This window comes from Dasypus novemcinctus, chromosome 2, assembly GCF_030445035.2.
Source record: "Dasypus novemcinctus isolate mDasNov1 chromosome 2, mDasNov1.1.hap2, whole genome shotgun sequence".
NCBI lineage: Eukaryota > Metazoa > Chordata > Mammalia > Cingulata > Dasypodidae > Dasypus > Dasypus novemcinctus.
The window spans coordinates 46,292,261-46,306,635 of NC_080674.1; the positions used below are offsets into that span (position 1 = coordinate 46,292,261).

The 14,375-nt window shown below is 38.0% G+C and overlaps 1 protein-coding gene across 8 annotated transcripts in view; it reads left to right on the top strand.

Moving 5' to 3' along the window:
- GHR (growth hormone receptor) overlaps window positions 1–14,375 on the top strand; it is a 311,580-nt gene that overhangs the window by 144,903 nt on the left and 152,302 nt on the right. For all 8 annotated transcript variants that reach the window (XM_058308500.2, XM_012528225.4, XM_071207953.1 and 5 more), the window contains one exon: window positions 11,332–11,412. In XM_058308500.2, the coding sequence (XP_058164483.1) occupies window positions 11,343–11,412 (70 nt within the window). In that variant the 5' untranslated portion in view covers window positions 11,332–11,342. The remainder of the gene's footprint in view (window positions 1–11,331; window positions 11,413–14,375) is intronic.

Sequence of the window (14,375 nt, forward strand, 5' to 3'; positions counted from 1 at the left end):
CTTGCTTTTTAGTTTGTTCTTTAGACTTGGCCATGTCTTCCTGTTTCTAGTGTGGCTTGTAATTTGTTAATGGTATTTAGGGATCTGTTTATCTTGATGGGCTTCTTCAGTTGGTTAACTCCTCTTTCTACTCTATGGATTTATTTCATTTTGTTTTGTGTTAAGGGTTCTCTTTGAAATTTGGTTCCACTTATTGTATATCCTTGTAATTGTCCATGTTCCCCTAAATAAATATTAAGACTATAGAAAAGGAAAGAAAGAAGAAGAGAAAAAAATTAGAAAGTGATGGAAGAGGAACAATAAAAGAACAAGGAATAAAAATAAGTAATGTGTCAAACATCATATAAAAAAATAAAAAGTAAAAAGAATAAGAAAGGTGGAAGAAAAAAGTGAAACTGGAAATAAAATAAAATAATATTAAAGACTGAAAAGATGAGAAGAGAAGAAAGAAATGAAGACTAAACAAGAGAAGGTGGAATGAAAGAAAAGCAAAGGCAGAGAGAAAAATTAAAGAAAGAAAAGTGATTAAAAAAAGTAGAAGAAAGGAAAAAAAGAAACAAAGGAAAAATAGAAAAAGAGGCTCCTGTCTCACCCAACTGTCAACCACCCTCTCACTGACCCAGTTCCTCTTTCTTCCAGGGAAGATGGGTGTGATAGCCCACCTGATCAGCTAATCAGCTACCCTTCCTGTCCCTGGAACTTCTTTCAGTACCATCTGACATCTCTCATTTTCCTAGAACTGGCTGAGATCCAGTCTGCCCCCCCATCTTCCCTTCTTCTCTACTCCTCTTTCCCCTTGAGATGGTTGAGTGCCAGTCCCCACACCTGTTTAGCCCATAGCTCCCCCACCTCAAGAGCCTGCTGAGCACCAGGATGCACCCCTGGTTGCCCAGTGGCTTTCCTTACTCTCAGAGCCAGCTGAGTGCTGATTCCCAGAAAAATCACTGCCTCAGCTTCCCTCTCCCTCTGAGCTGGCTGGGTGCTGGCTTGTCTGCCTTATTTCTCATGGTTTCCCTCTCCCCCAGCCAACTAGGTCCCCCCTCTCTAGCTGCCCTCTCCAATTGTCCTTGCATTCCTGTGGTTTCCCTTCTATCAGATAAACATGCCTACCTTCTTACAGTTTCTGGAGGAGGAGTGCAGCCTGCTATTACCTACTCCACCATTCTGGATCTCCCCCTGAAGGATTCCTTTATGTATTCTGGATATTAATCCTCTTTGGATATGTGGTTTCCAAATACTTTCTCCCATTGAGTAGGCTGTCATTTTACTTTCATGATAAAGTCCTTTAAGGAATTTTTTTTTTCATTTTGATGAGGTCCCATTTATCTATTGTTTTCTTTTGCTGCTTGTGCTTTGGATTTAAAGTCTCTAACACCATTGCCTAACACACAGTCCTAAAGAAGGCACCTTAAATTTTCTTCTAGGAGTTTCATAGTTCCAACTCTTATATTAAGGTATTTGGTTCATTTTGAGTTCATTTTTGTATTTAGTGTAGAGGTAGGGGTCCTTCTTTTTTTTTTTTTTTTACAAATGGAGATCCAGTTTTCCCAGCACTATTTGTTGAAGAGACTATTCATGGAGTGGACTTAGCAGGCTTTTCAAAAATCAGTTGGCCTTCGATATGAAGATCTATTTCTAAACTCTGAATTTGATACCTTTGGCAGTATATCTATACCTATGGTAGAATCATGGTGTTTGACCATTGTAGCTTTGTAATATGTTTTAAGTCTGGACATGCGAGTCCTTCCATGTTGTTCTTCTTTTCTAAAATGTTTTTGGCTATTTAGGGCCTTTTACCCTTCCAAATAAATTTGATAATTGGCTTTTCCATTTCCACAAAGAAGGCTGTTGTTATTTCTATTGGGAATGCATTGAATCTGTAAATTTGTTTGGGTAGAATTGACATCATAATGATATTTAGTTTTCCAATCCATGAACATGGAATGACCTTCCATTAATTTAGGTCTTCTTTTATTTCTTTCAGCAATTTGTAGTTTTCTGTGTACAAGTACTTTACATATTAGGCTAAATTTATTCCTAGATATTCGAGTCTTTTAGTTGCTATTGTAAATAGAGGGTTGGTTTTTTTTCTTGATATCTTCCTCAAATTGCCCATTACTAGTATATAGAAAATTTGCAGATTTTTGTGTGTTGATTTTGTACCTCATCACTTTGCTAAATTTATTTACTATCTCTAGGAATGTAGGATGTTAGCTGTGGAATTTTCCTGTATGCCATTTATCATATTGAGGAAGTTTATTTCTATTCCTAGTGTTACAAGTGTTTTAATAAAAAAGAGGGTAAAAATTTTGTCAGATGCTTTCTCTGCATCAAATGAGTTCCTGTGTTTTTTTCTCCTTCCGTTAATGTCGTATATTAATTAATTGATTTTCTTATGAATACCAATGATAAATCCCACTTAATCATGGTGTATTATTCATTTAATTTATCATTGGAATCCATATATTAGTATTTTGTTGCAGATTTTTGTATATCTATTCATAAGAGATATTATCTGCAATTTTCTGTTCTTGTGGTATCTTATCTGGCTGAGGTATGAGGGTGATGTTCCTCTTCAGTTTTTTGGAAGCTTTTGAGCAGAACTGGAGTTAAGTCTTCTTGGAAGGTTTGGTAGAATTCACCTGTGAAGCCATCTGGTCCTGATCTTTTCTTGGTTGAGAGCTTTTTGATTACTGATTCAGTCTCTTTACTAGTAATTGATTTGTTGGGATATTCTATTTGTGCTTGAGACAATGTATGTAGTTTTGTGTTTCCAAGAATTTTTCCATTTTGTTTAGGTTATCTAATTTATTGGTGTACAGATGTTACAATCCTTTTTATTTCATCTGGGTCAGAAGTAATGTTCCCTTTTTATTTCTGATTTTTGTTATTTGTACCCTTTCTGTTTCATTCTTTGTCAGTCTAGCTAAAGATTTCTCCATTTTATTGATCTTTTCAAAGAACCAACTTTTGGTTTTGTAGATTCTCTCTAATGGTTTTCTTTGTTTGTTTTCTATTTTATTTATCTCTGCTCTAATCTTTGTTATTTCCTTCTTTCTACTCCCTTTGGGTTTTAGTTTGTTCTTTTGTTCTTTTTCTAGTTCTTCCAATCTGAGATTAGTCCTCTGAATTGAAGTCTTTCTTTCTTTTTAATATTAAATGCTATTTAATTTATAGCATTTAGAGCTATAAATTTACTTCTTAACACTGCCTTTGCTGCATCCCATAAGTTTTGAAATGTATTTTCATTTTCACTCACTTGAAGATATTTCCTAATTTCACTTCTGATTTCCTCTTTAACCCATTGATTGTTTAAGAATATGTTGTGTAATTTCCACATATTTGTGAATATTCCATTTCTCCCTCTGTTATTGATACCCAGCTTCATTCTGTTGTGGCTGGAGAATATACATTGTATGCTTACAATATTTATTGATTTATTGAGACTTTTGTGACCCAATATATGGGCTATCCTTGAGAAAAATGTGTATTCTGTTTTAATTGGGTGTAGTGTTTTATATATGTCTGTTAGGGCTAATTGGTTTAGTGTATCATTCAAGTCCTGTACTTCCTTATTAATCTTCTGACTAGATGTCCTATTTATTATTGTGAGTGGTGTACTAAAGTCTCCTGTTACTAATAGAACCATCAATTTCTCCCTTCAAATCTGTCATATATTTTGCTGCATGTATTTTGGGGTAAATATAATAGATATTTATAATTGTTACAACTTCCTGTTGAATTGTCCCCTTTATCAGTATGTAATGACTATCTTTGTCCTTCATAACTGTTTTTAACTTAAATTTTATTTTATCCAATATTAGTATAGCCACCCCACCTATCTTTTTGTTACTACATGAATGGTACTTTTTTCCCCAACCTTTTACCCTCAACCTACTTTTTTTTATAATTCTAGAGTAAGTTGTATTGGTTTTTGTTTGTTTGTTTGTTTTTCCCTCCTCCCCCCCCCCCCACACACCCTGCTGTTTTTGCTGTCTTTGTCAATTTGCTGTGTGATCTTCTGTATCTATTTCTGTTTTTGTCTTCTCTTCTTAATCTTTCTCCTCTAGGATTCACTGGGATTTGATCCTGGGGGCCTCTCATGTGAAGAGAGGCTCCTTGTCATTTGCACCACCTCATTTCTTGGTCTCTGCTGTGCTTCACCTTAACACTCTTTTTCATCTCTCTTTTGTTGCATCATCATCTTGCTGCATGACTCACTTGCACAGACACTGGCTCACTGCAAGGACACTTGGCTTGCTATGTGGGCACTCATCTCACCCCGTGGGCACTTTCACGGGCACTGGCTCACCAAGCAGGCACTCATGCGGGCACTCAGCTCAATATGTGGGCACTTGACTCACCATGTGAGCATCTAGCTCGCCACATGGGCATTGGCTCACCACACAAGCCTGCTTTATCTTCTTTTTCACCAGGAGGTCCCAGGGATCGAACCTGGGTCCTCCCACATGGTAGGGGAGGCCCTATCACTTGAGCCACATCCACTTCCCTCAACCTACTTTTATCATTGACTTTAAGTTGAGTCTCTTACAAACAGTATATAGTTGGATCATGCTTTTTTACTCATTCTTCCAGTGTATACCTTTTGACTAGAAAGCTTAATGCATTTACATTGAAAGTCTCTACTTTACAGGTATTTCTTCTGCCATCTCACTATTAAGCCTTTATAAGTGTTAGACCTTTTTGTTCTTTACTTCCATTAAAGCCTATTTTTACATTTACCTGCTTTTCTCTATTGTATCATATTTAATGCCTTCTCATTTCTTTCTGGATATATTTTTCATCTATTTTCCTTGTAATTACCATGGAGTTAAAGCTTAACAGCCTAAATATAACAATCATATTTGGTTTGTTACCAGTTAACTTTGATAACATGCACATATACTTTTTCAATACCCCTGTTATCGCCCACTGTTATTGTTTTTTTTTACTTGTTTCCACTTATATCTTTGTCCTTTGCATTTGATAGTGTAATCAGCATATGTTAGGGTGTGCTTTTCTTCATGTTATCCTGTTTGGCGTACTCTGAACTTCTTGGTCTGCACAGTCACATCTTTTGCTAAGTTTGGGAAGTTGTCTGTCATTATTTCTTTGACTGTTCCTTCTGCCCCTTTCTCAATTTCTTCTCCTTCTGGGACTCCCATAATGCATGTATTGATATGCTTGATAGTGTTGCATAGTTGTGTTAGGCTGTTTTGCTACCCCCCCCTTGTGGCTTGCTTGCTGTCTGCTCTCTGTGTCCATTCACTGTGCGTTCTTCTGTGTTTTTTCACTTGTCTCCCTTTTTGTTGCATCATCTTGTTGAGTCGGCTCTCCTCATTGCTTGTGGGCCAGGCAGCACTCCGCGGTGCTTGCAGGCCGGTGGCTCTCTGCAGCATGCAAGCAAGCCTGCCTTCACAAGGAGGCCCTGGGACACAAACCCAGGGCCTCCTATATGGTAGACTGGAGCCCAATTGATTGAGCCACAGTTGCTTCCCTGTTTTTGCCTTTAATATATCTTTTTACTTTCTGCTTTTCAGCCTGACTCTTTTCAAGTCTCTCATCTTTGAGTTTACTGATTCTTTCTTTTTCAACTCCCATCTGCTCTTGAAACCCTCCTGGGCATTTTTCATTTCCATTATTGTAGTCTTCAAATTTTGTCATCCTGTTTGGTTCCTTTTAAAATGTCTGTCTTTTTACTTAGACTCATATTATTCATTCATTGTTTTTCTGATATCCTGTAGTTTTTTCTCTGTACTTTCCTTTATCTCCTTGATCATTTTTAAGATCTTTTTTTTAAGGCTTTGTTCAACATATGCACATTTTCATCCTCTTTATTGGTGTTTTCTGTATTTTTATCCTCTTCCATTGGATGGACCATCATTTCCTGTTTCTTTCTTTGTCATGTTATCTTTTGCTGCACACTGTACATTTTAATATTTTAAAATGTTAACTCTGGGATTTACTCCCTGGGATGTCTGTTTCTTGGTTTTATTACTAGCTGGTGACAAGAGAGATTTTCTTGAACCAGGCCTCCTCTCAAGGTGGTCTTGCCCGAGACAAATGCAATCTGAAGGGTTTTCCCTGTCTTTCTAGGCCTCTGTCTTGGCCTGGGCTTTTGTTTGTTAGTTGTTTGGAGCTCCCCTGTTTACAGGAATTTGGTTGTCTTCTCTGTTTCCCAGGAGACAGACTGCCCTCTCCCAGGTATTTGAAGCTGGCAGATCTTTGTCACAGATTGTCCACCTCTATTGTTTTTGACACTCTTTATGTTGCTTCATGCTGCTTTTGCCTGCAGTGCAAATTTGGGGAAGAGGGTCACCCCAGAGAGGTCTTTCCCAAGTCAAATTTCCCAGCCAAAACAGGGTCAGTTCCAAAGTACACTGGAAGGGGATCAAGAAGGACACCAAAAGCTTCTCTGAGGGCTCACCAATGATGAGCTTTTCTTGCCTGCCCAGCAAATGCAGCCCTTCAGCTAACTGTTCCCTACAACCCTGAAGTTGTGCTACATCTTTGTATTTCCATTCCCTCCACCCCTTTCTGGGAAGCGTTGAAACCATGACTTTTGCTGCCCTTGTCCAGGGTACAGTTGAATAAATGGATGCAGTCTTTGTCTGGGATGAGTTGAAATAATAGCTTCCTTCAGAACCAGGAGCTAGTGACACAAAGTTGCTAATCAAAAGCTGTGATAAGTGATCAGCTGTGCCCACCCTTGTTCTTGGGGAAGAGGATTTTTATGTCCCTTTCTGTCACCATCAGCTATCCAGGTACTGGACCCCACAGTGGCATACTGCAAGAATGAAGGATGGTTGCCCAGAGCCTCCATGTGGAGAGAGCAATTTACAGTTCTTTATCATAATTTATCAGCATCTTCTGTTCTTCCCTGGATGCTGTACAATGTTCTTCAGGAGTTTCATAATAGTTGTTTCTCAGACCATTTCTGCCTGTTTAGTAATTGTTTCAGTAGAAGGACTGGGTTCTAGAGCTCCCTACTCTACCAAAAGACCTCAGAAATCTTCTTTTGATCACTTTCCTTTTAAACACTTGGTACAAATCAGATGGTATAAGTAGTCTTGGGTGGTGGTTCGTGTTTAAAATTTTTGCAAAATTATAAATCAGACTTCAGAACATCATTCTCTATCTGGTTTAATATATTTTTAAGATGGTGTAAGGATTCTTCACAAAATAGTTCTAGCCCTCCCCTTAAATTCATCTTATATTCATCACTCTGTACACATCTCTCTCAAATCCAGTAATGATCTCTCTCAATCTTTGTTCCTCTACCTTAACTTCCCACTTATCATTTGTAACATTTCTAGAAGTCTTGTAATCACCTTGAACACCCACATATTCAAGAGCAATTGTGTGACCTTCTTTTCCCCCTTAAATATCAGATCCCAAATTCCTAATTTCTGCCAATAACAGTCTTACATCCACTCATATACTCAAGGTCATTTGAGATAGACACATCTTTATCATTTCTTGTATCTAGTCACCAATTCTTGCCTTCATTTCTCAATGATATTACATTAAGAAGGCACCATGAACAAATTTATGCTAGAAAAAATCTACTTTTTTCTACATTTTTTACATAGAAAACCTCTCATGACTTTCTCATTAATAAAAAATGAGTTGAAAATGCTCTTTAGTCTGGTCCCACCTTGACCAGCCTATTTTATTCCCCTTTACTCTTTATCCTGAACCCCATTTTCCATCTCACTCCTCACAGTATAACCCTGAACATAAATTCATGCTGTCTCAGCTTTTGTCCAGTATACAAGTTCCCTACACCATCGCTCTCTCCTTTCCTCACCTGTCACAATCTTATGTTTCATTTAATTCTAATTTTAAGTCCTTCAGTTTAGTAGCTGAGTTTTCCCTACTCTGACTTTCCACTTTTACTTGGATTTCTTTGTTAGCAGTTTCATTTGCCTATATCATATAATTTTTCTTGAATGCAGGAACCATAAATTTTGGTTACTTTTCATGTTCATCTCCATAGTGCCTTGCACAGTACTAGCAGGAACTAGTAGCTCAACAAATATTTGCTAATTTTAAATTAAAGAGAATTGAAGTAATTGCTTTCTTTGCCTGGAGCTGGTCATAACATGTTGGAAAAATATTACATTTGGTTTCCAACCCCCCTCATGTGTTTATGGACTGTTTTATAACCAGCGAATAAAAATCAGTATGTAGTAGGCCTATGTAATTTGGAGACCTCCTTTACTGGGCAATCTACTTTTAAAACTCATGCCAGCTGGATGACATTGGTTTTCAACTGGTTCTCCCTTGAGGACGGGGGAGGAGGCAAAATGCCTCAGGCACTGAGTATGAAATTAGAGTGAGCTCCATTATTCAGGAATAGAAGCCCAATTATTTTTTCTGCTGAATATCTTGCCATGAGACTATAACCAAAGAATGCATAAATATAAGAAATTTAGAGAGGGATTTTCCCTAGGAAAATATTGCAACCTTAATCCAATACACTAAGGCACAATTTGGTAGATTCCTCTGAGCAATGCATGCCTTCGCTTAGGTAAATAAGTGGAATCTTTTAAAAGGCACTTTGTACGGACTCCTATACTTCTGGGTCAAAAGATGTGTGTAATCAGCTTGGGCAAATGGACAAAAATGTCTTAGGGGAAGGCCGAAAAAGGGTGACTTTCTCCTGCTCAATTCTGACACACTGTCATAGATTAAAGTCCCAAACTTTGTGTATCAACACCCTATCCTCTCCTCAGGACATTTATCTCAGCAAGAACCTAATAAAGAAGCTGCCACACAGCTCTGCAGAGCTGATCATGACACTGTAAAATCAAATCCAGTGGAGTAGCCATTGAGCTGGACAACATGATGGCGCTAGAGAAAGTTCACGAGGGGACTAACAATTCCCCCTGAGCTAACAACAGTGGAAGTAGAGAGGTAGTCTCCACTGAAGCAGTTAGCTCTTACTGAATCCAGCCACATTTATCTTCCTACCTGCTCCCATCTCTAGTTAGTATTAGGTCCCTATGCAGTGCACCTGGGTTCAGTGATGAGTGTTCAAATCTCTTATGTGGGAGAGCAGCTGTTTTAAATTTCTTCTTTTTTGCTACCACAGGAGTATGTAAGCAGATTTCTAGTTAATTTTGCTTTGGGGATTACGGTTTGTTTGCTTGTTTGTTTTGTTTTATTTTGTTTTGTGAGATAGGTCTTCTTTGGAGATATGTTTGGCTTATAAAAAATGTTGTAATATGTTTTTTATTTGGGAAAAGTGAAGTTCATTTGTAGGCAGGAGCTTTCAGAAACTTGGAGAAGAGGGCAGGATCATTTGCTATTCATCTGAAGCATAATTCACTTTTCTCTGCATTTGCCAGGTCTCTTTGAAATAGACTTCCAAACCAGAAAAAGCAACATTTTGAGAAATACAAACCTGTTCCTATCCTTACTCAGTTGGGAAAGCAAATGGATCCCTAGGGATTACAGATTCACTGTTATAATCTAATAACAATGTAGCATGTGCCAGTGGAGCCTCCTTTGCCTTACACTTACTGAGTATGTTGGGGGATAATACACTTTTATCAAATTTACAAGACAATATCCAGTTATCACCATGATGGCATGTTTAGCCTTTTACATAGTTTTCTTAGCCTTTTATAAATTTTACTGGAGGCTTCAAACTATGATTCACCTAGGAATAAAATTCATAGAGGAGATGCCCAGTGGCCCACATTTGCAAAACAGACAAGGCTGATACAAAGCCATTAGTCCAGAGACTTTTTGGTTAGGAATTAAGAACATAGCTGTCATCATAACTGCGACTCACATTTTGCATGGAGTCTCACAGTTGACTACATGCATTCATTGACACTATCCTACTCGATCCTCTCAGTGACCCCATGAGACATGAGGGGATTCCTCTGTTCCATTCCATGGGCATGCACATTCAGATGCCTGAAATATTCAGTTCACATAGAGAAAAATAAGGATTTTTATTTATTTTAAAGTAAGAATTTTTAAGAGCATAAAATTATATGGGACAAACAATTATGGGCTGTCCGCTACCCAGAAGTCAAAGTATAGAACATTAGACATCTCATACCAATCTAGAATTACACAGTAATGGCTGGAGACACCTGTTGGACCATAAAATAACCATACCTACTCATTATTTCAGACTGATTAGCGACAGCAAGAAGGACTATTCATTATTTTCAAATATGTACAGTAATAAAAATAAGGCCAGTAGAGACCCTGGTGAATCAGATATGCCTGAGTGACTTGTAAGTAGTATAATTTTATGTAAATATTGCATCTAAGCTTTAAAATAGTTGGCATTAATTGTCAGATGTAGCATCAGCTCTCCAAGAAACAGTCTACTGAATACATTTTAAACAAGCTCACATTCATCTCTTTAGAAATTCTGGATATGGGCACCTTGGTTTATTTTTTCCAGAGAAGCTTATTTCTTCCAGGTAAAGGTATGTTGCCTGAGGCATGTCAGTAAATTCCCTTCTTCTTCAGACTGAAAGGCTCACAGTATGGCCGCAACTGGGGGTAGGTTCCAAGTGGCTAGCAAGACCACTAACCAATCTCTCTTGGTGTCTGAGGTGTTCATGTTCTGGGTTTCTCAGGGTTTACATTCCCTGGATGTCTCATAAAACAAGAAAAAACCCACAGGAACACAGTATGGCCTCCAGAGGCCACCTAGAAGCACAGAGGCTTTGGGTGGGTTGTTTTGTTTGTTTGTTTTGGCTTACTACCTTTTCCTTTCTGTTTTCCTTCTATTTAAACTTGTTGGGATAGCTCATTGGCACTGAGTTTTGAAGGTTAGTTGAGCTCTTTTGTTCACTGGGAAACAGAATGAAGTTTTACTATTACAGTGAATTGTTTTGCTTTTCCATTTATGGCCTATCCAGCTCAAGGTCCCAGGCTTGGTAACATGCTGAAAAGATCGTCTATACCCTATCAAATTCATGTGAACCAAGCTGGCCCTTGTGGTAGCCGTGTGTGGGGGTCATTTGCTATGAAGCGGTTCTATGGCTGTCTGCCAGGATTTGTAAATTTCTAGTATCCATGTCATTTCCTGAGGCAAGCCAGGCACCCATGGGAAGTAGAATTTATTACAACCTGCTATTTGCTCTCGTAAAGAGTATGCTAATATAAGATTTGGAGGTAATAACAGACTTATCAGAATTCCTTATAGAACTGATATATCAATTCATTCAGTGGTTTATAATAAACCCAAATCAGTCAACCCAAGTCATCCATGATTTAGTCAGTCTTTAAACAATGAATAATGATAAAAGTTCTGCTTTCATTGCTTGGCTTTATCATTTCATTTTGCGGTTGCAGGTCCTACAGGTATGGATCTCTGGCAGCTGCTGCTGACCTTGGCATTGGCAGGCTCAAGTGATGCTTTCTCTGGAAGAGAGGGTAAGTTCTGCTTTTCTGTTCCCACCCCCACCTGATGTTATGAAAAATCACTGAACTTTATCTTTTAAGTACAGTTGTTTTGGATGAGTCCATTTAAAAATGCATTTTTTAAGTAGCACCAAGTAGGCAACTTGTCTTTTGAATTATAAACTAGGGAGATTTTCTGTGAGTGTTTTGGGAAAAATAACAGTAGTCAGCTTTGACATCTGATGTTTTCACATGAAAAAGAAATGGGCACGGAGCAGATGTGGTTCAAGCAGTTGAATACCTCCTTCCCACATGGGAGGTCCCAGATTCAGTTCCCAGTGCCTCCTAGAAAAAGCAAAAACAAACAAACAACAGGCAAATCAAACAAAAAAACAACTCGGGAGCGGATGTGGCTCAGTGGTTGAGTGCTAGCGGCTTCCCACATACTAAGTCCTGGGTTCACTCCCCAGCTCCAGGTACCTCAAAAAAAATAAAAGAAAAGAAATGGCTGTAGTTCAGTGGTTTGAGCACCTGCATCCCACATGCGAGGTCCTGGGTTGGATTCCAGTATCACCTTAAAAAAAAAAGAAAGAAAAAAAAAATGCTATAGCCATGCTGAGGGCATTTATGTTGAAGGCAAGCCAGGTGACTTGGTCCTCATTCTCTGGAGGGAAAATTGAAATTGCACTGAGGGGTTATTAATCTAGTGATCACTTACCTTATCTGTGGATACGGATATCCGTCTTTTTCCATAAAATCATATTCTCTGAGAGTTGAAATTGCAGATTTCAAATGAATTTCATCTTACTTTCTGGGGGTTGATAATCATTTGGCTAAGTTTTAAAGAAGGTACACCTGAAATAATTGAATATTATTCCAGAAGCCATGAGCTTCCTTGGCCCATGTCTCTACTTCTGCCTCCTTTTTTATATCCTTTTCCTGGTCAAGAAGTCTCAATATATCAAGTCTCATAGAAGAAATGAACAAGAAAGAGTAATGAGAGAGGAAGTACCAGAAAAAAGTACCAGAAAAAAGTACCTATAAAGGGATGGAGGACTTTCTAAAAGGTCATCTTGGGCACTCCATGTTTTCCTTGCCTGGGTTTTAATTGACACTGTGTTCAGCTGTTGTTTTAAGGGTAGCAGACCCTGCTCTTACTCAATTGTGCATCCCAGGTTGAAAAACACAATTTAACAGCAGGGTAAGCACCTTAAGATGTCTTCCCTGACCTTCTATCCAAAAATAAACCCATAAGTAGTAAGCTGCTGAGGATGACCAGACTAAGAAAATAAGAAAGAGGAAATATGTTATTTTATCTCTTAAATCAATTTAAAAATATTTATAGAAAAGAAGTAATAACTATTTGAAATATTTGGGGGCCTCCCTGGTGTTATAATATCAACATCATACAAATGGAACATTGAGAAAACTGCAGACTCCATTTCGTCAGCTTTTTTCTCATGGCTGGTTTTAGACCCGGTTCTGAGCCAAAGAATTACAGCTGAGATTCTCTGCTGTTCTAAACTCAGGGTGATTTAATCTCTACGGTCTTCATTTAGGTGACTTTGATCTCCACATTCCACTGGGTGAGGCTTGAGGAATTTTTTAGAAACACATGAAATGAAAATTATGGCAAAGGAATTCTCTAAAGAAAATTAAAAATGCATCCCCATCTGAGGAATTAGAGCTCAAACTGTGTTTTAAACCTAGAGAGTGTGTGCAGAACACCAATTTCAGATACTTCTACAAGGAGAGTGAAGAAAAAGTGCATGAGCTAGTTTTTATGATTGGTTTTCTTTGGTTGGCTTTTTTATTTTTATATTTGGGGGTAGCAGAACATAAGAAAATGCAGTGGTTTATAGTAAACCCAAATCAGCCAACCCATATTACCAGTACTAAGTAAGTAAGAATATTACCTTAAAACAGTCTGGGGGTTATTCAGGATGGGGTATGATGCTTACAAAAAATGGTGTGGGTAGACATGTGTGTATACACATGCACGTTTATATATGTATGTTTGTCAGTTCTGGCTACTTATGCAATAGATTCAGCCAAAGCAAGCACTGGATGTAGCCAAATCATTTTATTTTTATTTTTCTCACCCATTGAATAAGGCAGACTAAAAAAGTAGATGAGGGATTAAAAATAAAAAGACACTACTGTGGTTTCACAAGCCATTTATTTGAATTCAGTTTAGTTAGTGAAAGATTGAATAAGTGGTCTTACCTAGAGCAAAATCACCTCAGGGCAGAAGATGACAGATCAGTATGCCTGGGATAGTTCATTCTTGAAGCCTTGAGCAGAGTTTTTCTTGCTTGGGCAGATGAGCAATTAGAAATATACTGGCCTCGAGAAGAATTTTTTTTTAAATTAAGTCTAATTGTCCTGTGGGAAATTTAATGAAAACTAAACATCGAATAGTGCCATCACTGTATTAGCTAAAGTATTAAAATACATGTGTTCTGCCTGTCTCTCATCCATTGCGTAAGGTTCTAGATTTGCTCCTCAAGGCAGGCTTCATAGCCTCAAGGAGAATTTCTTATTCCAAAACCAGAGTGCCTCATTTTCAGAGGACTCACCGGGTGAACCATCAACAGGTTGCATCAAAACTGCTGTTCCTAGAATGGTGCAATTAATGAGAAATATGCATAAAGATTTGATAGATATAAGTATTCTTCCAAGGACTACCTCTTACAGGTTAGGTTCTAACCTGTAAATCTTTACGATATAAGTTAGTCACAGTGAGCATCCTCTTTGCTCTTAGCAATAACTAAAATTGGGAGGAGGCAAGCCTCTGCCTCAAAGGCATTCAGTCTAGTTAGGTTGTGAGGATCCTCTAGAAATTAAGGGGACAGTGAATAGCTTTAAGGTCTAGGTTGTGTGATGAAGACAAATGTTTAAAATGTTTTGAAACAGAATAAATCAAGGCAGACTGGAACAATTAACTCAACAAAAGGTATTTCTTAAGTACTTTCTATTTGCAAAACTTAAACTTT